The following is a 27,567-nucleotide window of genomic DNA, read 5'->3' as shown; positions in this document are numbered from 1 at the left end:
TGCATGTCTGAGATGGAGGATAGATTTATTCTTCTTTGTCCTACGTGTGTCAAAAATTACAGCAAATATTAAAAAAAATAATAATTGTATCGTACTTATTTGTGTCTTGTAGTTTTTAGCACTAAATCTCACTTGTTAAAAAGTTCTTAAAAATCACTGAGATGTATCTCCAAATTAAAAGATTTTATTTTCTTACTTCTAGGAAATTGAAAAATGAGCTTCTGGAAATGAGGAGGAAAGGTGGAAACCGTCATTGTCAACAGGACAACAGCAGGGTCTGTGTTCGCTGTCAGAAAAACCTGGGCTTAATCTTTGATAGAGGAGACCTGTGCCAAACCTGCAAACTTCGAGTTTGCCACAAGTGTCGTGTTGTGGGAACTGATGGACAGTGGAAGTGCTCGGTGTGTGCCAAGATTGCGTAAGTTGTGCAGCTTTCATAATTACGTTTAGGGATTACCACGATGTAAATAATTTTGTGCCGATGCTACTGTTTTACATCTCCTTAGCACAAAAGCATATGCATAGCAAGTACACAAGGGAAGAGGCTTATCTGGTGGTTTTATTTGCTGCACGATCTTGCAGTATCTTTTTTCCCAGTTCCAACTAGCTTGCTTCATGAAGAAAGCTGCAAGCATCACAGATACTAAGCTGTTGGTGGGAAGTATTCTGAAAATGATAGAAAATCAGTTACAAGCAGGGACAGGTCTATTAGCATTCTGAAGATATAAATGTAAAAATCAAATAATTCATAATTAACAAAACAGAATTAAGTACAAGTGAGGTCTGTATGTTGTGATTGACATGATAGATGGATTTGTAAGGAAAGAGATGTAAAAACTGTGAGTCCAAGCACTTCAGTCCATGTTTCTATCCATTTTTCCCCCCCCTGTGTTTATAGTAACTGAATAGCTCTGCGTGAAGAGAGAGGGCTGTATTTATAATGTCTGTTAGTGAGTGTTCTAAAGTAAATTGTGCTATGGTGGGAGGTAAAACAAAAGGTGATTAGCGCATTTCTCTCAGTTGGAATATGGAGCATGGGGAATGGAGGGAGGAGGAGGGTAGCAGATCACGGTGCTGAAAAGCAGAGTCAGTATTCTAACACAGGATATCAAGGGGATAAACAGAAAGATATTTACTTGGTGTGTGCTTGGAAGAATTATTCACTTGATTGATATGGTAATATGGGGGTTTGCAGCTTGACTTAGTAAGATAACTATGAAGGAAAGGGGAAATGTTATTGTGGAACACAACTTGGTTATATATCCTGATGTAAGAACTGGGTGGTATAAGAAAAAGACGTGATAAAATAATCATGTTAAAGGGGGGAAAAATCAGAGTAATTTCAGAGGGACTTCTTTCACAGATCATCATGAGACCAATGAGACCAGGAAGATAAGACTTTTTGTAAATTCTATCAGCGAGTGAACTCAAATAACCTTTGGCTACCTAGAAAGTGAAAAATTAGTACAGCTGAACATGGCCTTTAGAGTTTGTGTCTTCTAATTTAGCTTTGGAAGGTTAACATCTGTTTTGTGCTAGATGCCTTAACCTTCTCTGCAGCCAGTGGGCCACATCCAGAGGACTATGTCTCACCTCTTAAGATGAAACATGTAAAAGTTCTTGATTTTGTGAAATGGTTTTAAATTGGTAGAGGCCTGGCTCTGCTCCTTATCATTTACTTCAGCTGGTTCCTGAGATGATCTCAGTGCGGTGCCTTTCAGAAACCGTGGGGTGCAAGTGAAATGACCTAGTCAAGAATGGCAAACACAATACTACGCTTCAAAAATGAAGAAAGGAAGAATGGAGGGATTTGTTGACCCTGTCAAGTTACCTTTAATTTCTCTAAAAATGCTGAAACAAATGATTGCTGTGCTGTTTGAAAGCCAGGAGAAGAGGACAAGACAATGATTAAGAGCTGGCTTGAGAACAAATAATGTCAAAATCAATTTCATTTCTTCCTTTGATAGGGTGACAGACCTTGTGAATAGAGGAGGATCTGTTGATATCTTACAATTTGACTTCTGATACTTTCTCTTGTGCCATTCTAATATGCTAATAAACAAGGGGAGCTATGCCCTGGAATAAATTCTGTCAGTGTGATTGCAGAACTGCCTGGAAAATTATAAAGCTCCATTCTCAGAGTAGTTATGGACATTTTGTTGTCAAAAAAACCCCAACAACCAAAAACCCAAACCAACCAAAAAACAACAACAAAGAAAAAAATGCAGGCAGTGGTATAGTGCAGAACATTTTCTGGCTTTTCACTGGTAAGTAATTTAGTTAAAGACTTTGATGCAGCAGATGAGTTTGCCAGTTACACCTGCAGGTGACACAAAGCTGAGAGATACTGTAGGCATCCTGAAGGACAGGATTAGAATTCATAGGGATGCTTACAATTTAGAGAAGTGGTTTGAAGGAAAAGCATATCGTGGCTCCCTACGGGTATGTGGAAGTACTACATTTGGGCAAAAATGCAGCTGCAGAAATACAGAATGGGGATAAAAAGAACATATGCAGCTGTTCCTTAGGAAAAGATCTGGGTATTGTACTGAATGAAAAGCTGAACATGATTCAACAGTATTTTCCATGGTAGAAAATTCCAGCATCACACAGGGATGTGCAAGCAGAAGTATAGCCTGTAAAATACATGATGCAATACTGTTTTATGTAGAGTACCTGCCCGGTTTTGTGCAGCACACTTCATGTTGGCCAGTTGGAAAAAGTTCAGCAGAAAATAAGCATCACAAGCCTAGCACACCGTATGTCTAGAGTAATGGAAGGAGTCAGAAGTTGATATAGTTAAGATATAAAGAATCACTAGCAGAGGCTGAAAGAAAAGCAGTGATTAAATCGACCTATTGAATAAGTTCACTAAGATATAGAAAGCTTTATGAGGCACCTGGGATATAATAGACAAGAGAAGTGGGGTAACGGAACATCGCAGTCAAAAACATATAGCGCAGAGAACAAATGAAGTTCTATAAGAACAAGTAGTGCACATGTTCCCCAAGAAAGTTCCGCTGAAGTTCACCAACTTGTTGACCACCAGGGGTCTCAAAAGACCCCCAGCAACGAAGCGTGCATACAGAAGTGCCTTATGCATATGCAAATCGTTTCAGGGAATAGTTACTATATATATTAGATTTTGGGGAAGTATGATAAATATGTATGTTTTGCTGTAATAAATTGAGGAACGCTGGTCAGGTAGGTGCGCGTGATTTGAGATGCTAATCTCTATGTGCCCAGTGCTGCAATAAGAATGCCTGCCTTCTAAACTTACAAAATGACATCTAGAGGGTTTTCTCTTTGGCATTTTTCTGGTATCAGAGTGTTTGGCCTAGGCAAGAGAAGGCTGAAAATAACTGAGTTTGAAATCAACAAAAGGTAGCTGCATCGAGGAAGCTTACAGGCTGTTCTATGAACTCACTTTGGATAGGAAAAGTAAAGCGATACTTAAATTGCAGTGAAAGGATTTTGGTTACATGTTATGAATGTTGATATAACTTGGAAAGGATGCAGAATCTTGTTTTAAAAACAGGTTGGATAAACCTCTCTCATGAGAGATCTCATATCATGGAATGATATGAGTAAAGATGATCCTGTTTTGGGGCTAAAATATGGATGAAGTGATATAACTTCTCAAAACATATGCCACATCTACTTGTGATTGTGCTGCAATTCTGTACGCCAAGAAGTGGTCTTAGCAGTCATCTTGGAAATTAATTCTGGTTGAAGCCTGCCTTTGTTCTGACAAACTGTGGTGTAATTTGCTTGCAAAGTGCTAGACTTGGCAAGTGCTAAAGTTTTGTAGAGGTTGGGTATTTATATTAAATTAAAATATCTCTTTTCCTTTTTGTTCCTATGCAGTGTTTTTGCAGGACTGTAGTGACAGTTAATGATCTGTAAAATGCCTTTTATGCTGCTGGGAGTACACAGAGATGATATCTTCTGTGTGGGCAGCCTAGAGATAGAAGTTTGAGATAGGTATTTCAGTGAAATCACTGTGCATAGTTCTAATTTAAATTCATTCAGTTCTGCTTTCCTCTCTCTCAAGTGAGAAATGCAGGGATAATCAGGATTTTTAGGCTTCTTGAATTACATTTGAAGGAGGAGCTGGTTAATTTAATGCAAATAGGCCCTTTGGCAAGATTAAAAGGCAGTAGACAAGGAAAAGAAAATAGGAATCCAGAGTTAAGAGACAGTTGTGCTGTATAAGTAGCAAACAAAAGGCAAGAGAAGGGGAAAAATCTTTTAGCTCTGTAGCACTGATCTGCATAAAGTGCTTGTGTCTGTCAAATTGGATTGTTTCATCACGCTAGTGGCTTTGCAAAAAGTGTTAGGAAACTTTTTTTCCCCCCCTTCTCCTTTTCTTTTAGCAACCTGAACCTCTCTGAGTGAGGCTAGGTTAATGTCCGTATCTGTAGTGACTCTGGCACCTGCTGCTGTTCCATTTTCAGAGCCAGGTTATGCTGTTATAATGTATATGTATGTTGTCATACATACTGTGAGACCCTTAAGTGGCCTTCATGAACTCTTCCCAGTTTTGGTGCTGTACTGTTTTTTGTCTGGTCTTGGTGATATGCTACTTCTTGTCTGTTCTCCCAAAATTATCCTCAGAAATGCCTATTAAGTGCCACTGGAGGAGACGGTGATAGTAGCAACCTGTACAAGTCCTGTTATATAGTCATCAATTATACCTGCAGGAATATGTTCAGAAGCAAGTTTTTCAGAACTGTTGGAAAGCCTACTGCATTACATCTGGTGTCAGCGAAGCGGGTCTGGTACTGGGTGTTGAGTATGTTCCTTCAAAGAGAGGTTGACAAGTATTACAGAAATTACGGCAGGAACTCCTTGAATTACACAGATAACCCAAACTAATTGCTGAAACAAATAACTTCTTGTGTCAATAAAAGAAAATACAGGTAATATCAGCCAGCTTCTGCCTGGTGATTCATTTCATGCATTTTGACCTTTCCTTCCTTCTGAGCCTGTCCACTTATAGCATAGGAGTTTGGGATACCTTTAGTACAGCAGAAGGACATTCTGTCACATAGCCTGGGATCAAATGTCATCATTGCTTTAAAATTTATGGTGGGTTTATGCCCAGCTACCAAAAAATCAAAAAAACCAATGGTGACAAACTACAAGTAGGCTGACTTTGACCTGAGGAGGTAATTTCAAGATGTTCATTTGTTAAGGATATAGTGAAAGGATTTGTTAAGGATATTGTTTTCTGAACAATTTTTTTAAAAATCACATGGTAGCCTGATCGTAGCTGTAGGGGTGAGATATCAGTTTATTTAATAATACAATCTGTCTGTTCCTCTGTCAAGAACATCATCTGGCAACAAGTGACTCTGACTTCTCGCCTCCAAAATAATCTTTAAACCATTTCATCTGCCATTTCTCCAAAGACTTGCTTCTGGTGATGGGGAAGCTCATCACAACATATCAATTGCATTCTAAAACACTTTCAAAAAGAGGATTAGCAAATTTGAGGAAAGACATTTAAATGTCAATAGTGAAAGATGTTCAACAGTATTTTTAAGTGTAACGAACTGAGGTTTACATATAAATTGTCTTAAAATTTACAGTTACTGGAAAAGGATATTGCCCTTGAATGCCCCTAAAGAGAAAGTTACTAGATTTTTTTTTCCCCATGGGAGTTATTACCAGCTAGAATACAAAGTTGCAATATAAAGCATTTAAAGGTCAGGAAGGGTTAGAGCTAAGTCTTCTGCCAAATTCTTAGTTCTGCAGTTACTGAGGGCAGACCAAAACAGTTTTTATGCAACTGTTTGATGGTCACATTGTTGTAGTATTTGATGAAGTAAATGTAGCAATGCACTTGATGAAAGAGGAAGCTTTCTGCTCCATTCCCTGCATACAGGGAACTGATGTCATTAGGAACTTTCAAACACAGTTGCTAAAAGAAAACCTTTCCATTAAGGTCACTTCCCCCCCCTGAATCTTCTTAAAATGTGCTTAAAATTTTGCATCTAAAACAATCAATAGGTTGAGGGAAATCAAGTTCTTCAAGCAGCCTGCTGACAAGCTGATTTTGCATCTTGGTGCTGTCTGTGTTTCTTATTACAAATGTGTCTAGATATCTGCAAACAATGCCTTCATTTTGATTGAGTTCTTCAGCCTCGGTGGCCCAAGTTATTACAGCAGAACAAAACAGTAATGAGAAATTTTTGTTCATCTTTGAAATAATTGTGTTGTCTTGAAGTGTCATGAAAATTCATCAGCACCTTAGTAACATTTATTCCCATTAGGAGCCTAAAAATAAGGGCATTTCAAATGTTTTAGTATGCAAATGCTTTTCAGATTTCTTATAATTTCTTTTTATTTTAGAAATTTCTAAGCAAGTTTGCCTTCTTTTAACTGGGTCAAATTTTTCTATTTAATAGCCTCACAACATAATAAAAATTCTCTGGAATTAATTTATGTTACAGAAATACTGTATGGAGTTGAATACATACAAAGATGAGTGTGTATGTTTTGGTATGTTCATGTATAGACTGCATTTTATTCAGCCTTTGGTCTTGGCATTTTTTCCAGATTTTTCTCCCAAGGTGAAAGTAAGGTAACTTGAGGAACAGGAGAGGGAAAGGAAGCTAGGCTAAATCTCTTCCCTCTGCTGTGGATGCGGGTTAGGCTGGATGACCAAATGGATAGTGAAACTGTTTTACCAATCTGGTTTTTTTTCCCCAAATAAATGATTGAAAATAACAATTGAGACTTTCCATCTTAAATGGAATCTTTAGAATTGGGCATTTAATCATGAAATGTCTTGCAAAAATGAGAGTGGAAAATAACAGGCTGAGTTTTTGGCAGGGATAGGCCACAGGTTATGTTCCATTTGTAAACTAAACAGCATCTTAGTGAAGTTAATCCATTTAGTATGGGATCATAGAGGGAGAAGGAGCACGGAACCATGATGTACTCCCTCTCACATGAAGACATGAGTAGGTGGATCAGTAATTAATGTATGAGGACTTTAGCAGATACCTAAAGTATTTGGTACTAAACCTACCTACTTGCACGTGATTTTTCTTTACAATTTTCCTAGCCATTTTGAGTATAGGAAAGAGCAATCATGCAAAAATTGCTGCTATTACAATTCATATCAGTCTGTCTTCTTTCTAAAGCTACTGGATTCAGCATCTGTTGCACACCTTAGAAGGCCAATCTAAACACTGCTTTGGTCGAACACATACTTATTTTTTACTTTGTGTATGCTACGTGCTGAGAAAAGAAAGTTAAGAAAATGCATGCACATACTGTGATTTTTAGTCAGTATAGACCTTGGACCCATTTTAAAACCAGCAAAACCCAGACCTGAAAGCACTGATTTGATGTACTGTTGAGTAAATGCCCTTGCTTCTTTTGCCACTGAAACAGATATTTAGATGGGAAGAGTTCATTTAAGTCCTGTATCAGAAATAGAAGAAAGATGTACTATATCAGTAGGAAAGGTAGTCTCCCCTTGTCATAATTATAAATGCATGAAAATAAAATTATTATAAGACTGTTTAGGTCTCGCTTTTCAATTTTTGATTCAGAATGTCAAATGCAATTAAGAAATTCAAACTTCAAGTCAGAGACTTAGGCGATCATTTAATCTGAATTCATTTCTATTTCTGTGTAGAACAAAAATTATTTTAATAGGTACTCCTGACATGTATGAATGATTAAGGTAACGTGAACACTAGTCTTCCTGTGAATTGTTCAGTACACGTGAAAAAACATCTAATACTAGCGCCCTAGAAAATCAAAGCTGCAAAGCTTAGTAGTTTTCCCTGATTTCTTTAGAATGTGATATTTTTTGTAGAGGTGATCTGTTGGGTAAGGATATTTTTGCTGAAGAGGACTGTCAGCTGGAGGATCCCAACATTGACAGCAACATTGGTGATAATAAGGATGAAGGTCTGAAGTGAAAGCTGAGGCCTCTAGATTTCTTTCATGCGATGCTTGCAATGGGTGGTTATTGATGGCTGTTGGCTTTTTCCCTTTTGCTGTGGATAACAGGATTGGCTAGAGAAGTGAAACATTTGACTAAGACAAGGCCATACTGTGTTTATTTGCTGTGTTTCATGCCTCACTTGAGGGAGTTGTCTGTGTTTTACCTCAAACCTGGTTCTCTTCGTGAAATCAGAGCAGAATGGGTGTGGGCATCCTCAAAGTAGCCCTGCCAAGGAGTTGGCACCTCACTTTAAAATATGGATCTTATTACTGCTTAATAAGGTCAGCCTGATGAATGGGCAATTCAGTTTGCCATCATTAGCTGAACCAGCACACTGTTCAGCTCCATCACTGTAGTGGCTGTCATGCTCCCTTGCCCACTTGTGCCTGCAAAAGGGTTTGATCGCATCCTCCCCTTTCTTTGGGGGTCCAGTTTGTGTTTGCCAGAGCACACGGCAATGATCCTGAACTTCCTTGGCCAAGTAAGAGGGCACCAGCTACGTAATTAGGGGGTATTTAATGGTGGCAGGTTACAGCCTGCGGAGAGAGATTATTAAGAGAAGTAGGTTGCTTATTTATCCTTTGCCAGAACATACAGGGGTCAACTGTTGTTGCCCAAACAGACTAACCTATCTCTTCCCTGCACAGCTTTATGCAGCTGCGAGGAAGATGAGTATGGGGCTAGCAGCTACTACTACAAGGAGATGACAAGAGCAAGAGAAAGTCCTTCTGCACAGGAATCCTTCCTCACTCCCAGCCTGGTGCCAGACCTTCCCATCTTGCAGCCTGCTTTGGTCCCAGAGGGGAGGAGTAGGAGATGTTGTTCAAATGGCATGGAATGGAGTGGGGATGGAGAGAGGGAGACTGGTGGTGAGCTCTAAGCTTGCGGGTGACTTATATTGAACCACAGTGAAGTGGAGGAGCAGAGGAAGGCTCTCTCCCAGGGAAGGATGCTGGGGGAGGACCTCCTCCCTCCACCAGCAGCACTGCCACTGATCCTTCCTTGCACAGCCCAGCAGCCCTCCATCCTCTTCCTTCCTGGCTTCCTCCCACAGCTGCCCCAACCATCTATCCCTTAGCTGCAGCTCCTTTGATCACTCCAGGGCCCATGCTCCTCCCTGAGCCCTTGGTCTTGCTACTGCAGGGCTGAATCTCCACATCAGATTATAAGACTAACATATGGTAAAACAAGCAGACACACTGGTCTCAGCTACTGACCTGCCCAGGCTGAGGTCCTCTGGGCACTAGTGAATCAGACAGTACCAGACAGGTTTTCTTTCCCTCATCGCTGTTCACATCTGGCTAGAAAAAGTAGGAGATGGCTCCATGGGGACCCCGTAGCAGAGGGCTGGGCTGCCCCTCCATGAACTGCAGCAGCCCAGGCAGGTGGCACAAGTCAGGGTCAGGTGTGGAAATAATTGCAAGTTTTTGCTTGTAAGAGCCTGTAGCTTTGCATGGGGCAGCTCCCCCTCCCACTGCTGGAACCCTAGGGTAGGTCATGTCATCTCCTTCAGGCTGTCCTGTGCTTGGAGGAGTGTGAAGGTGCTTATCTGGGTAGCGAGGTGGGGAGTGCCCTGTCTGGCCTTGATCAAGTTAAACATTACTGGTAAGATACTGGAGATGAGTAAAATCTCCATCCAAGAGGAAAATGGCACTTGTGGAGTTTTATGGTCAAACCTGGGAGTAACTGAGGGGGAAAAAAAGTGAATGAACCATGCAGTTCATATTGCAATGTGATACATAATTTATATTGCAGTGGAATATGACGGCGTAGTCAAAGGCCTGAAAGGTTTATGGTTTGATAGAAAATATTAAACTTGCTGTAAATCTTGGTATAAAAATAACTGCACAGAGAAGTGCCTGCTGTAAATGAATTGTGAAAATACACATTCAAAGAAAAAATGTTTTTCATACTAGCCGGACTGTGCATAGTTTTTAATGCAGTGAATCCTTTCCAGTGTTTGTGTCTAACAATAGTAATTTTAAAATTCTGAGCGGAAACGTAGAGATTTTGTTAATGCCTCGCATAATGATGGATTGTGGTGATGAATTATAGAGGGTTTTGTCAGTAGTAGTCTGCAACAACAAGATAAGGCAATAATCTTTAATTTCTATGCTTGTGGGCATGTTTTGGATTTTGATTTTTTTTTTTTAATGACTCATGCAAAGGTGCATGATTCATTAGTAGGTTAGGAAGAACTGGTGATGTTAGGGTCTTTTACCAATGGCAGGATCCTATTCTGTGATTTTTAGTATTTTCTCAAATAAGACTCTCCATTCAGGCATGACTCAAAAGTAATTTAATAGTGAAGATATTGATCAGTGCTCTAAATACATCTGTAGTAATTTTCACGCCCAAGAGACTAGATGATTTCTTTTTTGGTATAGGTTTGAAAATAAGTTTCCTTATTGAACAGTAAGCAGGAACATGTCTGGAGCTAGATCAGTTTTAAATTTTGGGGGGTTTTTTTTTAGTTTGTTTATTTGCTTTTTATTTGAGTATTCATGATTAGTAGCTTTTTGCCATCAACTGTATGTAGTGAGGCACTAGAGATGGTGATGCTTGACCATAATGAAACCGATTCAGGAAAAGGCTAATGATCAGCATAAAAATATACCTATGGAAAACAGCAATGCTGGTTAGGTCAGGTAAGAGAATTGAAACCAGAACAAGCAGCGTTATCCAGAACAGTACAAAAACAAAAATTCATTGCTCTGAACCTCTGACACATAGGTAATTCATAACAGCATTGTCATGTGACGAAACTACGTATAGTGGCAGCATATGAAACTCAGAGATTAAAAATATATATAGGCCTGCAGCAACCTATATATAGGGCATATAAATATGTATGTGTGTAAGTCCATGAACTGCTGACATGGCTGGCAGGAGCTGGGCGGTGGGGGGGGTCTCCCTCCATCCACTGTTGTTTCTACATTTCTTGCAGATTTTAAGAGATACTGAAAACTGTGAGGTTGAGTAGTTCACTATCCGAAGGACTAGGGAGATGGTATATTACGTGTTTTCTACAGATATTTGGTAGTTTTTTGCGAACTGAATTTGTGTACTGAAAATTGCTTTTCATTCACAAAGCAAGATGATATTTTTCTGCTACATGCCCTGCTGTCCCAAGCTTTGCAATCTATCTTTTCACTCTTTATTTTGAACTGTGCAAATGTCCAGAGTTTGTGAGCCTGATGGTTGGATGATGACCTAAAGGTTTAAGCAGGAGTTTTGGTTGGCCAAATTTGTTAATGAACATATATCTCTGACTTTTTTCTTTCCCCTCATATAGACAGCTACGGATAGTCACAGGAGAATGGTTTTTCGAAGAGAGAGCAAAGCGCTTCAAACAATCAAATCTTCTTGGAACTGATGTTGTCAGACAGTCTATCTTACGCAAATTCCCAGGTAGGGACCACAAGAGACAGATAGGCTCTTGCTTAATACATTCAAATCTTGTTTCCAGACTGTTTGACTTGTATTGTATTTTATTCTCCACTGTTGAATATGTAAGTATAATTAGCATTTTAATCTTAATTGATTTCATTTTTGGGTATTACTATGCAGTGACTTGTGAATGATTAATATATATGAAAGGTAAGGTGAATAAATATTTCTGTGTAAAGAGCTACTTAAAATATCACTGTCCAAACAGGTGGACAGTATTATTCAGCTGCAAAGCCAGCAGCTGAGGCTCTAAAAGTTCATTCTCAGTTTCTGCCAGAAAGTTTGTCTGTATGCAGAGTTCTAAAACCAGATATTTTTTTACTGTAGCTCTCTTATTTGTGATGGTGGTATGTAAAAGGTATTCCATTTTTCTTCTTCAACTCTGAATAAGAAAAATAAATGCTAACTCCTGTGCTGTATGCTGGAACATGGGCATCCTCCAGACTACTTGGTACTTCTCAATTCTCTCTTGACTTTCCTTTTGCCTCCAGTAAATTGCACCTGCACTTTTAGGTACAGTAAACAGTTTGGCTGTCTTGACCCTGCACAGCAAAAGTACCATGTCTGCGAGCTGCTGATGGTACCTTGCATGGTATCACAGGGTCACTGGTTTAAAAAACAGGAGTTTTGCCTGAATGCTGATACTTCGGTCTTCACTTAACTACATTACTCTGCACACAGAAGCTGTTACTGAGATAGTCTGTTTTCAGATGTAGCATTTATCAGTTTCAGTAGGAAGGTGATGGGCTTGGTTATTTTGTAGGGGGAGGGACTATATTTACTGTCATTGGAAAAATGCCTGCTGCAAATACACTGCTTGGCAAAACGCTGATCTTGCCAATATTGCTGTGCTTCAGAAGCTGTCAGACCAGCAAATATCTTAACGGTCTTTGGGTTTTGATATTATGCAGCCTGTCAAACTGGGTATTTTGTGATTTGTTACTTTGTTATTTGATAGGTATATTAAAATGTATTTAAGCCTTTATTCCCACACCTTGCTGCTAGCTGAACAATTTAATTAGGAAAGCATTGTTTAATTTAACACAGGAAATACAGTATGCCACAAAATTATATTTCAGGTCCTTTGTCTAGTAAATGATGTCAGTGATAAATTTGGAAGTGTAGTTAAAGACAAGAGATGATAATGAGAAACATTTCAAGCTATTTAAAGGTTTGTTCCCTTTTTTCAAAAGGAAAAGCCAAAGAACCCCCCAATTTTTTTCATGACACTAGCATTGGTTTTATCTAATATTGAAAAATGGAAAACCTATTTTTCTAGGTTGTTTGACATATGCTGCATTTTTTGTGCAAACATTAACTTTTTTGTTCCTTCCTCCTCCCATGAAGACACAGTTTCCAGTAAGGATGAAGGAAGAACATTTAAAGATCAGCCCCAAGAGAATGAAGAAAAAAGGCCAGATGTATCAGTCTGCTCCACAAATGGGCATAAATCAATCTTCAGTGGACCTAGAAAGATAGGGTAAAACCTTTTCTTTGGGAAACTGATAAATCGGGTAACAGCTGCAGATGGTTGGATGGATTTTCTTTTGAGTTCCTCCAGTGTTCCACATCAGTCTCAAACTTCCCAGGGTTAGAAACAGCCTTCGTTTAAAAGCATACTTACTATAATTAGACTGCTGTTTCCTAGGAATTGCAGCAGTAATTACTCTTCAGCTATAAAGGTAGCAGAAAAAAGGCAATTTTACTCCTGGATTTTTCTTGTTTATACTAGGAAGTAACAGTGTGTCCCTAAAGGCAGGCTCGCTGAAGAAGCAAATGCAAAAAGTAGTATTTGGAGGACCTGGTTTTTATGTATACTAGTTGTTTCTGCTAACAAGTCAATTTTCCTTTAGCTTCCATAGCAAATGCAATTTAACAGTCAAGCAGTGCCCCTTTTCTCTGTGTGACAATGAATAAACAGGTATGTTGCTGGTCATCTTGCAGTCTGTGACACGTGTAACCCAATTTTGGCTGTGCCCTTAGAGGAGTTCTTACTTACTCTCAGGGGACATGGACAGATACATTCACTCTAGGGCTGCACGAGTGGTGTCTGGGCCTAACTTGAGGCTATTGGGCGAGTGGGAAGAAAAATCAGATGAACATTCATAACATTGTTTCCATATCATTGGAAAACTTTGTTTCTGTTGGAAGACAAAAGACATTTTGTTATGGGTCTTAAATATAGGGTAGGTAGCTTTCTACAGTTTTTTTTTACTTCTGAGGAGAGCTGAGTATGGAATAACTTATTCCAGTGACTCCAGAAGTTAACATGAATGATTTATCTCTCTTTAATATTGGGGAAAAGAGCATCAGAATGCCTCTGGCTTCTCAAATTAAGGTGAAGAAAGAACCAGCTTAGGGAGTCTACTAGAACAGGACTTAGATGTTGCTATAAATCATGCTAATTGGTAGCTATATTAAAAGTGCATTGAAGTTTACTTTTCTAATCCTCTTTCAATTTAAATCCTTTGTGCAAATCTATTAGTCATATTCCCCTATGAGGAATAATTATTTTTTGTAATTGTCTGTTTGTTTTAGTGGTGTTCAGACTTTTTTCAGTTTGTGGTCTGAAATGTTTTCTGGTGGTGACACTCCCCATAAAGGAAATCTAATCCTACAAGAATTAGGCTTGCTTCCAAGTAGTTCATTATTCCTCCTCCTCTTTCCTTGTTCCTTTCTTCCTAAGGTTCCACATTCTTATATCTTATGAGTGGATTTGTTTTAGCAAAGCTATTTTGTGGCCAACTGCTGCTGACACTTAGTGTCATGGGATGACTTAACAATCTATTGTTGTTTGTAAGTCTGTGAAGAATACTGTTACTTTTCAAAACTTTATTTCATTGCTTTCATTTCTGTCTTTTTAGGGCACATGTTGCAGGGTAAGGGGGTGATGCTATGTTTTTGGGAAACAGCGTGTTTGGGGAATTGATACATATAATTCTAGAAATCACGAAGCAATCTTGAAGAGAAAATACATATAGTGTAATTTGCTAAGGCAAAAGACACGTACTTAGTAAAAAGTAATTTGCTGTGTATAAACTGCAAAAAAAAAAAGAAGAGAGGGAATTTTCATAAAAGACACTTCTTGTTCAAAGCTCGAAGTGCCCATGTCGAGTAGGAGGGATTTTTTAATAATTGAGTCTTAAAAAGCAGTTTATAACAAATATGATGCTTTTTTTGTTCATATGAATCAGTTTAATAACCAGATTTGGTGCCCTATTGACCTTTGTATTCAGAGTTGTCCATAGGTCAGACAGATTAAATTAATAAAATGCACATGTCATGATATTGCAGTCAGGCTGCTGTTTCCTGGGAAAAAACCTTACAACTTTTAAAATCTTTTATTGCTTGTTTCATCAGGAAGGTAATTAGGGTGGTTACCAAAGGAGAAATTACAAATGCAAAGGATGAAGGTGAAAGAAACATGGGCTCAGAAGCTGAAACCCAAAGTCTGCGCAGTGGCAAGTCAACACCTTGCTCTGAGAGGTGAGGAGCAGAAATGTGGTAAAGCTCATGCCGGGATGGACCTAAGGGTGTGTGCCAGTCCTCTGCGTTGCGTTGTGTCTTTGAATGCTCAGCATCAGTACTAGCTGAGAAGCAGAGCTTATGGTTAAAAAAAAACAAACCACATCAAAAAATCAAAAAACAAAACTAACAAAAAAATCCTTACCCAACCCCCCTAAAAATTATCTCCATCTATCTTCCTTTTCTCTCCTTGTGTTCAGCTGGTGATTGTTGTTGGTACAATCTCCTTTGGTTTTTGAGGCCTTTAATTGATGAACTGTGTTCATGTTACAGAACTGAGGCCCTTTGTTCCAAAGTGTTTTTTCAGTAATGACATGTTAATTGATTGTAATTTATATTTTCTTCTTCAAAGGCTCTGTTTGCCCTTCTTTTCCATAATTATTGTCCAAGTTATTTCTAATAAAATTCCATTTATTCTTCTGGGCTTAAGACATCTCAGTTATTGCCGCTGATGGCATTATAAAATGCCAAGTGCAACATTATTCTCAGGTCCCACCTCCAAAATGAAGCAAAAAATAGCTCACATTTTTCTTGTTCAGTTGAATAGTCTATACTGGGTGTAGACCCACATTCTTTGCTCAGGTGCACACACCTAGAAATTTTACAATCTGGATTGAAAAATTATAATAATTTGCTGTGAGATCAAATAGAGATTTCTAGCTCTAAATCAGTGATTCTGGGAGACTCCAAATAGATATATAGGAACACAGGATATCAGGTAAAATGAACATCGTGAAGTTTAATTCACCCACAGATGAGCCTTCTTGTTTAAGCAAGAGCTTGCTTCCCTTTGTTACCTACAATTCAAAACCCCATTTGCTGGACATTCTGCAACATGCCCCAAGTTGATGGTGACAATCTTCTTGAAAGTTGGCAATTTGATTTTTTAAATTTTTTTTCCTCTGATGCTGCCATACATACTAGCTGAATCAGCTTTATAGCTGGTTTTCTTCTTTAATTCATACGCAGGTTACTAAGGGTTTGGGTTGGTGTTTTTTTTTTTTTTTTCACTAAGCTAATTAGGCCTTCTGTATCTAGCCAGATGCCTATCCAACTTTTATGAGACCAGGAGTAGTATTTTTGCTGTTTTTCTGGATTTTTTTTTGCTTTTCATTGAATAGAGATGAGTGAAGGATCTGAGACAAAACCTCAGGAATCTGGTGTCTGGGCTGCTTGACACTAAGGTTATGCAGATTTCTCTAAGAATTTAACAAAATAAGGACAAAAAGGATGCTTGTGAGAGATCTCTGTGGCTGTTTTGATGTGCCAGACTGCAAGAAAGTTATCATGTAGTTAACCATAAATGAAGCAAAATAATTTTGTCCATGTGGTAGAATTCAGTACCTGATACAAGCTTTGCATACAGACATAGCAGGATAGACTGAAATAGTCAATAAAAATAACCTTTATGTTTGATTTGCTTTGCTTGACTTTCACATAAATCATCCATTTCTAGCTTTTGCCCAGAGCCAGGGTGTGGGATTTATTAAATTAGGGGTATGAGGTCGTTATAGCAGGTTCCTTCACTACCTGTCATCTCATCCTCTCCTGGTCAAATCGGTGTCTTTTGTCAAAGTACACAGTAACCTGGCTGCATTGCCAGGACATGTTTTATTCTGGGGGGTGGGGGGAGCTGAATTATTCTACTGTCTATGGAAGATGTGGCACTTTCTAAATATTAGTTTGTGGGAGGATTGAGGAGCAGCTTACGTTTCTTAGTAGAGGGATGAAAATTCCTGTCTTGTATGCATAGTTAAATACTTAATTATGTATCTGAGGATGTTTGCTTTAGTTCATCTGTTGCTAATTTAGAAAACTGAGTAGTAATTATTAAAAAATTAATAGCAAAGCTTCCTAGGCTACCCTCCATAACTGTTTCAAGTTTCAAATTAAAAGAATATAACAGCTTGTGACACTGTAGCTGTCCTAGACTTTCCTGCATATTTCTGATTTTTGTAATTGCCCTCATCTTTTTAGCTACATTGCCAAAACTGGTAACATTTCACCTACCAGCAGGGAAACCAAGAGAGAAATTTTATTCTTTCTAAACAATTTTGTTTAAAAGAAGATGTACTGAGCTGTCAACAGGGGAGTCCCAAGCGATGAGTTCATCTCTTCAGCTGGTTCATTTCTATTCCAGTAAAAACGTTTACTGATTTTGCAGCTGACCAAACTGGGAGGCTGCATCGGGATACTTCCAGGGGAAATAATACAGGCATTTCAGGTTCATCTACACAGGCACACTCCCCTATTGTACTGAGGTCTTGTGTACCACATGGAAGTGCCTGGCATAGTCACCTTGTAACAACATCTTTTATTTGTTGTCTACTTAATGTTTGTATAAAATGTGTTGAACCTCTCTCTAATAGCAACTGAAGTAAGAGCAAAGTACAGAAGAGGTCTGTTTAGCACGTTCAATGTGCAAGTGCTCAGTCTGACTGATGACTCCTGCAGAACCCCTTGTAACATGTTTTTCAATCTTTTATTCCAGCCTGCTATTGCTTCTGAACTCTTCTCTTGATTTACATTAGTTTACACAGTGAGGGAAAAAAAATATCTGTAACAACATTTTTTGTAATGGAAAGTCACAAAAATCCATCAAAAGTGGTGTGACATGCAATAAAAATCCAGTTTTTCTACATTTTGGCTGCTTTCCATACACTAGCAGATTTGGAAATTAAGGTGTGTGCATCTAAGTCTGATAGCTTTGATAAAATATATATGACAGCCAGTAACCTTGATTTTTCTGACTTTGCAGCAGCAAAGACACATCTTTGTGGGAATAGCTAGGACTAAAATTCAACTACAACACGTTTAGTAGGATTTGTTGATCACTAGCTCATCAAATTAAAAAGTAGTAGTGTGTGTATATGAAGTGCACATGCATAAGAGCATGTTTATTATGCATTATCTACTGTTTCCAATGTACAAAATTAGATAGTAATGGTTAAAAAGGTTACCATATGCTCAATAAAAGACAAAAATGGGGTTGCACAACATTTGTAGACAGTCCTGGTGTTCAGAGTTTTCCTTTGTTTTCCTTGTTTTCAATAACTCCACCAACATGGATTCAGAGCCTGTGCTCACTGCTCAATGTAGTGGTGAGACAGGAGATGTTGTGTTTCAGAGTGTTTTTTTCTCAGTTCAACAGTAGTTCTGATTAAAATTTCCATTGTGGTAGAGAAGATTTTTACTGCACTTACTCTAAACATGATATGCCACCCTAAACCAAGTGAAGGTCAAATTCAGCTCCTGTCCAGTACAATGAAGATGTCTGCAAATCTGAAATATTTATTAAGCAAGCCTCTTTTGGCTGAAAATACGCTGTAAGTTCCAAAACATTTCTCCAGTAAATTTGCACTACTGTTTTCCTCAGACACTGTATTTTCCATGTGAAAAGGGTACAATTCCTTTATCAATTCCTATTTACCAGTAATTATTTTTTTAAGGCAGTAAGGAGGATTATATGCAGAACTGTTACTGTCCTGCAAGACTTTTTGAGATTTCTCTGAGCTGTAAAGGAAAATTAAGAAGTTTGAACTGATGTTTCTGGAGAAAGAATAGATCAGCCAAGAACTTGTATTTTTACTGCAAATCAGATTTCAAATGAAAGTAAAACTTTAACTGGAAATGTGTTGCAATACTTGCAAAAATAATCTTCGTTGTTCAAAAAGGTCACAAAAAGTGCAACAGCATACCCTTCCTCACACTCAGTGTTCACATGGACTAATCAGTATTTTCTAGTAGAAAATGTCCCATGGAAGAATTTCTGCCCATTGTAGTACTAGACAGCAATTGGGTTCTGGTATGTTGATCACAAATGCTTTTTTGTCACTTTTACAAACATGAAACCTGGCAAAAAAACCCTTGTCCAGCTTTCCTAGCTTTCTAAGCTGGTCGAAAGAATTGGTTAGTTTAGGCCAAGACTCATTATTGCAATATAAATAGGACAGTGAGCAGGCTGTTTTTCTGTAGAGGACAGAGAGCTGATAGCCAAGGGTTTTAGACTTTGTGGTGATAGTGCTGGCATTAACATTCGATGCAGAAGTGGTCAGAACTGTCCTGTCACTGTAGTTTTCCTTTAAACCAAGGAGCAGCCTGCTAGGAAGTTCACACAAGTTGTTGCACCGACTGTGGGGATGGGAATGCAGTGCAAACTGAACGTGGATGAATGCAGCTTCTGCAGCCTGGACAAGAGCTGCCCATTTGGGCCATTTGCAGTTCTGGTAGAAGTGCTGACAATACTTGTATGTATAAAGTAATTGTAATTCACTTTTGCCTCTGTTTTTCTTTCCAGGTGAGCATTCCCTTGCAGCGGATCACACAGTTCATACAGGGCAATGCTATTCTAGTAAACTGTTACCATGGTTGTTTTCTTGCAGTGGTTTGCTAAGCTGGTTGCCTCGGTTTGCTCGAAGCAATAATGCTTTAATACTCTTCTCTCCGTCCCAGAGGGAGTGCTGCTTTGCTGAACAGCAGCGATGCAGAGACCACTGCAGCCCATCTGAGAGGGGCTGTGGGTCCTGTGAACAGAGGCAACGTTTCCACACCTTCCCTCTCAAGGTCTCTGGCGCTCAGCATGCGCAGCATGACTGCAGATTATAGCAGGGTAAGTACAGCGGTGTAGAGCTGGCACCAAAGAGGATGACTTGGCTGGTATCTGCCCTGTTAAATTGATTTGTAGCTGAGAAAGGACAAGCCTGATGGAGGAGATTCTGTTTCTTCGTTAATTCTGCAGGGACCAGTGAAGATGTCTACTAGAACAGTATTTGTCGTGCTCTATCAGTGACGTGGCTTTGGTTTGGCAGACATTTTTCTTTTGTTTAAAAATCACTGTTAATGTCCAGCACTACATAATAAGTTACAGATTCTGAACTGGGAAGCACAAGGGATGGGAGTAAGCATTTTTGGTGCACCAGGGCCTTGAAGAAGTGCCATGAACTGAGGATGTGCCTTTCAGGCATGCAGGGTCCAGCACGCTCCCACTGACTAAGTCTAAGGGAAACTTGGCAAGCTCAGCACTTGCAGAAGATCAGGCCATACTGATTTTAGGCTTTTCTGGATTTGGACATTGGGCTCCGCATAATTTATGGTGTATCACAAAATGTGTGCTAGGTGCTTTATCAAAACGAGAGGTGGGATTCCTCTCAGCTGCTGTTAAGCCTCACGCTGTGTAGGTGGCCACGTCTGAGCTAGCTGCCTCAGCTGCTCTGTAACAAGCAGGAAGATGTGGTTCATGTCGCCAGCAGCAGGCACACTCCATTTCCAGGCAGCCTGGCTGTGCGCAGACATGCACATGTTGAATTCGTTTCAGTCACCCTCCTTAAGAAATAAGGATGATTGCACCAGCGAGTTATTCTAAGTTGCGGTGACTTAAGTGTACAATGAAAGAGAAATTTATAGTTGGACATAATGCCGTTTTACTGTTAATGTTTAGAAAACAGTAGATGAGCATTTGAGTGCATCAGTCTTTTTCTAACTTCCGAATACTTGGTCTAATATATTGCCTTTCCTAATAAAAAATAAATTAGTATATATGAATGGCAGTTTGGGGAGCTGTAAATAAAATATTTGTTGTTTCGTTTATATTCTTGTTGGTGCACAGACCAACTGGATTTCAAGTGTATTAGATTTGGTTGAAAAAGGCCAATCCATTTAATTTAGATGGAGTTAGTCATTGGCTATTCCTTTACAGGAAGGCAAAAAGCCATAATATCAAGCATATTGGCTTTATTCGAGGGGTTATTCTGGCATAATTTGATTAGTTCAAGTCCATTTGGTTTTACTCTGGCTGAAATCATTATGCTGGTATAAAACTAATAGGTTTTACCTTCTTTTTTTTTTTTTTTTTAATTTCCAAGCTAAGTGAACTTTTAATAATTTGAGTGTTTTATTTCCCTCCTTTCACTCCTGATGCCACTGCTCTGATTCTTCAGTTGCAAATTCAGAATGTACGCATGAATCACATCTTTGTGCAAATTTTATACATGATCTGTGCTAAGCAAAGCAGATTAGATTGTAATCTAAATATATTCAGTAATAGAGTGCATGCTAAAGGAGCTTTGGAGTTCTGGGAGCTGATAGAAATAATGCTTTTGTAGACTGATAGTGAATAAGCTCACTTTTTGTATTTATGAGATGTCCATTTTTCTTATTGCACAGGACACAGGCTTAGAGAATGGCATGATTATTCCAGCAAGTGAAAGTGTGCCTGAAGATTTAGTAAAGAAGCACTGTAGGAAAGCATCTGGAACACCTTCCATTGCAGTTTCTAGGGTATCTTTGTCATCAGGCAAGTATCAAGTATTTTCCTTCTTTCTGCCAGCCTTTCTCATCAGAGGATTGTTCCTATTCTTGTGACTCTGTTCCTTTTGTTTTTAAAGCACATTGAAAGATCAGGTGTAAGTTTCATAAATTTGTACATATTAATTCTGAAAATTTTACTAACCAAGTTTATACTACTTCACAAGTTTTACATTTGAAAAAATGTTAATCCTAAACCCAGTAATGTTGGCATGATGTAAGTATTAGGTAAATCACATGGTCTTAGAATTGTTACAAGATTTCATTCATAATTGCACGTTGTTAAATCATTCTCTGTGTGGTCAGCTGTATAAAATACTACCTATCTGCAATCGGTATAAAATACTGCTGTGCTGCTGCCATATTTCACACCTACTTTGCCCAGAAGCAAATTTGGGAAACAATGAGCTGTCAGAGGACAAGTCCCTTACAGACGTCATGTCATTTCATTTTTATACGTGATGCACTGAACCAGACAAGTAATCTGTAATTTACCTGATTTCATTGGAAGCTATTAGGTAAATGAGGCTTGCACAGGAAGGTGCTGTCAGAGCCACTTGGCCACAGTGGGTGGACATCCTCCTCCTCTCCTCCTACCTGCAACAGGAGGCAGGAGTGCCCAGCACTCTTCTGCTTCTCCCAGGCACATGGGCAGCATCTTACAGGGCTGACAGAGTGGGTTCAGACTTACAAGTTGCCTTCTGAAACACAGCGGGGTTCACTTAATTTCAGCTGAATTTGTTCCAAAGCAGAAACCTAGTGGCATATCCCACAGAGCTAATCAAAGGAGATAATATTCTTCACCTTAGATTTTTTGACTTGAAAGCTTCAGTTTCTTTGGGAGCATTGTACAGTGCAGCTCCAGGCAGAGGTGTTACAGGCTGGTACTTCTTTATGAAGTGAAAATTCTATTTCTGCTACCTTATGAAATAAAGGTTTTCCTAGCAGAAAAGAACTGGCCTTGTGTTACCAAAGCAGATGGATGCTGAGCAAAATTGCAGGCAACCTGGGAATGGGCATCAGGCGTTTCATTGTCTCCTTGTTGGAGGATCTCAAAGGCCATTAAGCTCAGGAGAGTGACCTTTCCCATCACATCAGCTATAGCCCAAGTAGAAGATGAACAATTAAAAACTTTCCAGATTCCTACCTGCAGGATCTAGAAGTATTCTCTTCCTCCTCTTTCTTTCTCAAAATATGGAAGAGTCACACAAAAGATTTGTGTGGGGAGGACTAAGAAAATCTTTCTCCAAGACATCTAACATGTCTTATGCCTACAGAGTGGATGAGAGGTCTGCAGTACTGAAAGAAACTTGTGCAGGTCATGAGACTTTTTTGCTTCCTCCTCCTTTCTGCACAAGGAGCACCAGAAATGGCAGAAGTACTTGCTGTGTCCATCTGCATCCCCAGTTGCTTAATTCTGAAGCAGACACTGGGGAGAGTTTGGTGGCGGTGGGAGATGTGATCATCACTGCAAACACTTGGACCACGAGTTTTACAATATTCCAGGCTGATGGGCCTACCAGAGAAAGTCAAAAGCTTGATCTCTAATGTTATCCGCAGGAGAAAATTACAGCAGATAAATAGTGCAGGGAGAAAATTGTTGGCCAGAAGACTGAACAGTATCAGAAAACGTATTTTTCCATTTATCATACTGATGTTCAGTTGTCATGGAGTTCGTGACAGATACCTAAAATACTGTTTTGATGTTTTTTTCTTAAAAACCAGTTGGGTTTGAGACAACACTTTTAAAAGTGTGGAAGATGGAACATAATATTTTTGTACAAATTATAGCAAATTTTTAAATTGTTTTTATTTTCCAGATCGTAGCCGATCTGAGATAGATTTGAGTGAATCTCTCTCTGAAGGAAATGAGGACACTCTGAGCATAAGAAGCAAATCTGTACCTAGTGCCTTAGATCAGGAACTGGTGAGTTATAAACATGCAAATGTGTATCTGGTGGAAATCCTGGTTGTTCAGACTTATGAAATCAGCACTGTATGTATATCTATGTAAAATATAAGTAATGCAGAGCGTTATCTCAGGGATATTTAATGGGTTTTTACACAGCTTCATCTTCTGAATATGTTTGCTATAGAATGGTTCCAATGAATAGTCATGGTTACAGATTATTACTGCTTTGCTGGTTTTTGATTTCACAGGTGAAAGAAATCTGGCCTGAAAATAAATTTCAGGCACTATATATTTATTACACATGTTCCAAAGTTCTGTTGATTCATACTTTCTTAGGTTTTAATTTTGATGTTGAAAAATACTATACTTTAAAGGCTTTAATCTTTGTCTGGCTTTGATTTTCCCCTTACACATATATATTTTCATCAAATGAAGCCGTAACTTTCTGTTCTGACACTGTTCCTCGCCTCTTCTTCCTGTTCACTGTTTTCTCCCATACATCTCTATGTCTTTTTCTGTGTATTCTATAGGCTGCTTTTCCTGAAGTGATTCACAACTTCCCCCTCCTCTTATGCACATATTCAAAACACACAAGTTGCAGATGTGCATCAATGCTATAAAAGAATTTCCAAGCTTGTTAAATATACATGAGGGGTAAAAAAAGAAGAGTCATTTAAATAGTTCCTCATCTAATCATGGTTTGTTCTGAAGTTTCCAAATGTGTGCTTGTAGCTTACAAAAACCCTAACCCTCTGTGTTATGGTTTATGGATTTTGCCTAATGTCACAGTCCTTCCCAACCATCTGCTCTTCTCAGAAGAGCATTGGCCATGGGAGATGTCTCCCATTCTTGTAGCATTTAATACTTGCGTCTCGGTGGAAAACCACCATATTGAGATTCCCAGCTGTTTATTGGATTGTAAGCACTCAGAGTTTGCCTGCAGCAGTTTTGTTTGTGTTAATTTTTAAGGAAATAAAAAAAGTCCTTCCTGTATGTCAGGTTTCTGTGGAAGAAAAACTTCAAAAAATAAGTGTTTTATTTTATAATTGTGATAAAGAAAAAGAATGCGGTTTTGATTAAGAAGCTGGAAAATATTGCAGAAGAAAAGCGTAAAATAAGAAAATACAGACTTTAAATATCTTTATATCAGTTTTCTGCTCTAATTGTACAGGGTGTGGTAGTTATCATTTGGGGATTTCTCTGAGGCAGGTGTCAGAGATGCCAAGCCCAGAGTGGTTTTCTGTTCTTTGATTTTTGTCTTCCTCTTATTCAGAGGTGGGTTTTTTCTTTTTTTTTTTTCTTTTTCTTTCTTGCTGACTGGATGAAATTTCAGATTGCATCTCAGCAGCTCTCTAGCTTCTTTGCTAAACATCAGAGACCTCTCTTGTGGCATAACCTTGATTCAGTTGCTCTGGCATCTGAGTGCCAATTCCCTTTTAAACTGCATTCATAACAGGGGTCATAGATCTCTGATTCTACCCATATCCTTGCTTGCTCTGTCTTATGAAATCGATCGATTTAATTCATTAGCTTTAGTGTTACCATATTTTTTAGGGTAATTTGACTCACAGGAGTCTTCAGAGTCTTTCCCTATGTTCATTAAGTACGCAGTGTTTTGAGATAAAAGTTGTATTCCTGCTGGAATTTAATTTATTTGGTGCTTGATAGAAAAGGCAAAAAGAAAGATCTGATGAAGGGTAAAAAAAGCTTCTGCAGCCTGAGAAAAGTTATACCTCCTTTTCTCCTGGCCAACTGGTGGAGCTAGCTGAAGTACTTCAGTCTCTGATTCCTGAGTGATGGGAGCTGTGACAGCAGTGGTGGGAGATGCCACGTGTTAATAGGATGTGCAGATTGCTGGAATTTATCAGCTGAAAGGGTGGGAATAGGTTTTTAGCTGCTTTGCTCCCAGCTTTATCAGGAAAACCTATTACACATACAGAGAGATCAGCTGGAAAATTGAATGCGTATTTTGCTTCTCTAACTTAACATTGCTTTTGACAGTGAAAAGAGACAACCCCCAGAAACCCACGAACTGCAGTACATATTTATCAAGGAGTATCAAGGGGAATCAGTTAAATCTTGTGTTGTGTTCGTGTGTGAACACTCTATCTGGAGGGGTGTGTTGAATTCCTGACCAAGTAGTGTTCATTACATGCTCAGCTGCTTTATTGGAAGTAATTGGGTAATGTGTGTCTTAGAACCCCCACTGGAGACGATGAGATTAATGTCCTACTAGCTCTAACTTTAATAAGCTGATAACACTAACCAGTTACATAGTTGCAGTTTCGTAACACCTCCTGAGAAACATAATCATTGTGGTGCAAAATGAATAAAGAGCATAGGCTGACTTATTTATTTATTTATTTATTTATGTTAGTTTTAGATATCTGATTGCAGACAGAAGATGGTAGTCAGCTAGCTGTCGTTAGGACTCTTACTGAAGCCCTTAATGTTTGAGTGTCTAGACCTGAAACACCCCAGTCTGAAGATGTTGTCTTTTTTTTCTCCCCTGTATTTAATTATTCAGCAACAAAAATGTAGCACTGTTTATGTTAAAGTCCACAGGTATGTATACAACAATATAAAGGAAAGATTTTTGCATGTGTTACCAGAATTGCTTCTTCCTGTCGTACGGGAAAGGAAAACAAATTTTGTTTTAAACTTGAGTACATCACCTGAATTCTGAAGTCAATGAGGAGAGTAGAAGTGAAGGGTGGGGCGTTTTGTTTTTATTTTAGGGGATTTTTTGTTTTTACTTTTGAAGATTCAGCTCTCAATCTGTCTCCCTGATACAGTTTTCTCTGTTGTGCCTGGTTCTCCAAGGAATTCTTCCTTAGAGTATAAAATATCTGTGACTTCTTTTTTTCTATGGGGTGGTAACAGTGCCCTGAATAGATTAGAAAGAGAAGAAACCAGCAGAGGAAGCTTATTGTAAGAACATGAAGCTAAGGGGAATGTTTGCTTCAGTATGTACGTTTTGGTCCCGAATAAAGCGATGACTTGTCCTGGTTTTCCTCTTCCTAATACTAGATATGCAGTTACAATTGGAAAACTGTAATAGAAAAATTTGCATCACTTTCAACTGGTTTTATTTCAGTCACTGGAGCAGAGAAGTGAAGTACCAGATGGTTTTATGCATACTAATGACAAATGCTCTGCAGATCTTTACATAAACTGTGACAGTTCAACTCTCCAGCAGCTTTTCTTCTCTGCTTTTTTCCTGATTAGCGTAGAAGTCTTTGAGACTCCCGAGTTTGAATACAGTTCTTCTCTGTTTAGTTTAAGAGAGTGAGAGTAACTAAACAATAAAGAATGAGGTAGGTCGCCATGTAAGACTTTGATAGCTGCAAAGCAGGTATAAGGAAGCTGAACATTTGATTTCTGTTAAACTTTTGTTAAAACTAAAAGCAGTCTTTCAAAATACCTACCATAAGGTTTATGATTGCTTGAAATTTCCAACCTATGCTTAATAGGATGATATCTATCTGTTGGGGTTTTTTTCTGTGTAACTTTTACTTAAAGTTATCAGTCCTATTAGGACTATCAACCAGATTATTTTTATTTTTAGATTTTACTTTACTGCTGTGTTAAAAAATGAATATTTTTTTTCTGTATATGGGCTAAAGATGTTACAGTCCAGACTTATTAAAACTCAGGCATGTATATGAAACTGTGTAATTACTGATTTTTTTTCTCCATTTTTTAAATTATTAAAATAATACAGGAATTTAATTATTTTTAAAATATGCACATCAACTGGGGTTTTTGTTTACCCCTCAAATATATTGTGTGTATGATGGCAGGACAAGTTTCTTCCTATTTGGAATAATAACCCAGGGCTTTCAGCACCACCTGTTAGAAAGCGGTTCTATGTTAATGATTGTGTGCACAAAATTGTTGCCTGTCACCAAAGGCAGCGTGAAAGGGTGCAAGTGTAATGCAAATTGTGTGCTTGCTCATTTGTGTGTGACTGATATAAATGTGGACCATCATTGGAAAACTGGATTGTAAAGAATATGTCCTGTAAAAACATGGAACCTGGACTGTAACCAAGAAGTCAGTCATCTAACGGCTTCTGGCTACAAATGTCTTCAGGTAAACTAGTGTATCTGTGATCCCCTGGCCCCTGGTAGCAGACCTTAATTCACTCATTTCTTTTGTTAAGGTTTGAAAAATTCTCGCCATGTCCCTTTAAGATTTCCAAACCTGAACTCCTGAATGCAAAGAGTAGTAAGGTAGAATAAGGTAGTTCACATGAGATTGTTAGTAGGCATGGGAGTGGGGTTTGTTTATGTGCACGGTTGTTGGCCATGCAAAGGTATGCACCTCCAGAATAAGATATAAAGTATGTGTGTCGAGTTTTTCAGTTCTTAATCAATTGAACCCTGAAACTGTAACACTTGTCTTT

The 27,567-nt window shown here is 38.6% G+C and overlaps 1 protein-coding gene across 1 annotated transcript in view; it reads left to right on the top strand.

The window, feature by feature from the left end:
- Positions 1-27,567, top strand: part of SYTL5 (synaptotagmin like 5) — a 63,777-nt gene that overhangs the window by 12,702 nt on the left and 23,508 nt on the right. Inside the window, exons 2-8 of the mRNA XM_040582448.1 lie at positions 203-418; positions 11,265-11,380; positions 12,767-12,899; positions 14,780-14,905; positions 19,397-19,553; positions 21,107-21,236; positions 23,068-23,174. Coding sequence (XP_040438382.1) covers positions 203-418; positions 11,265-11,380; positions 12,767-12,899; positions 14,780-14,905; positions 19,397-19,553; positions 21,107-21,236; positions 23,068-23,174 — 985 coding nt within the window. The remainder of the gene's footprint in view (positions 1-202; positions 419-11,264; positions 11,381-12,766; positions 12,900-14,779; positions 14,906-19,396; positions 19,554-21,106; positions 21,237-23,067; positions 23,175-27,567) is intronic.

The sequence above is a fragment of the Falco naumanni genome, chromosome 2 (genome assembly GCF_017639655.2).
Source record: "Falco naumanni isolate bFalNau1 chromosome 2, bFalNau1.pat, whole genome shotgun sequence".
Classification (NCBI taxonomy): Eukaryota; Metazoa; Chordata; class Aves; order Falconiformes; family Falconidae; genus Falco; species Falco naumanni.
This window is presented reverse-complemented; position numbering and strand designations above follow the sequence as displayed.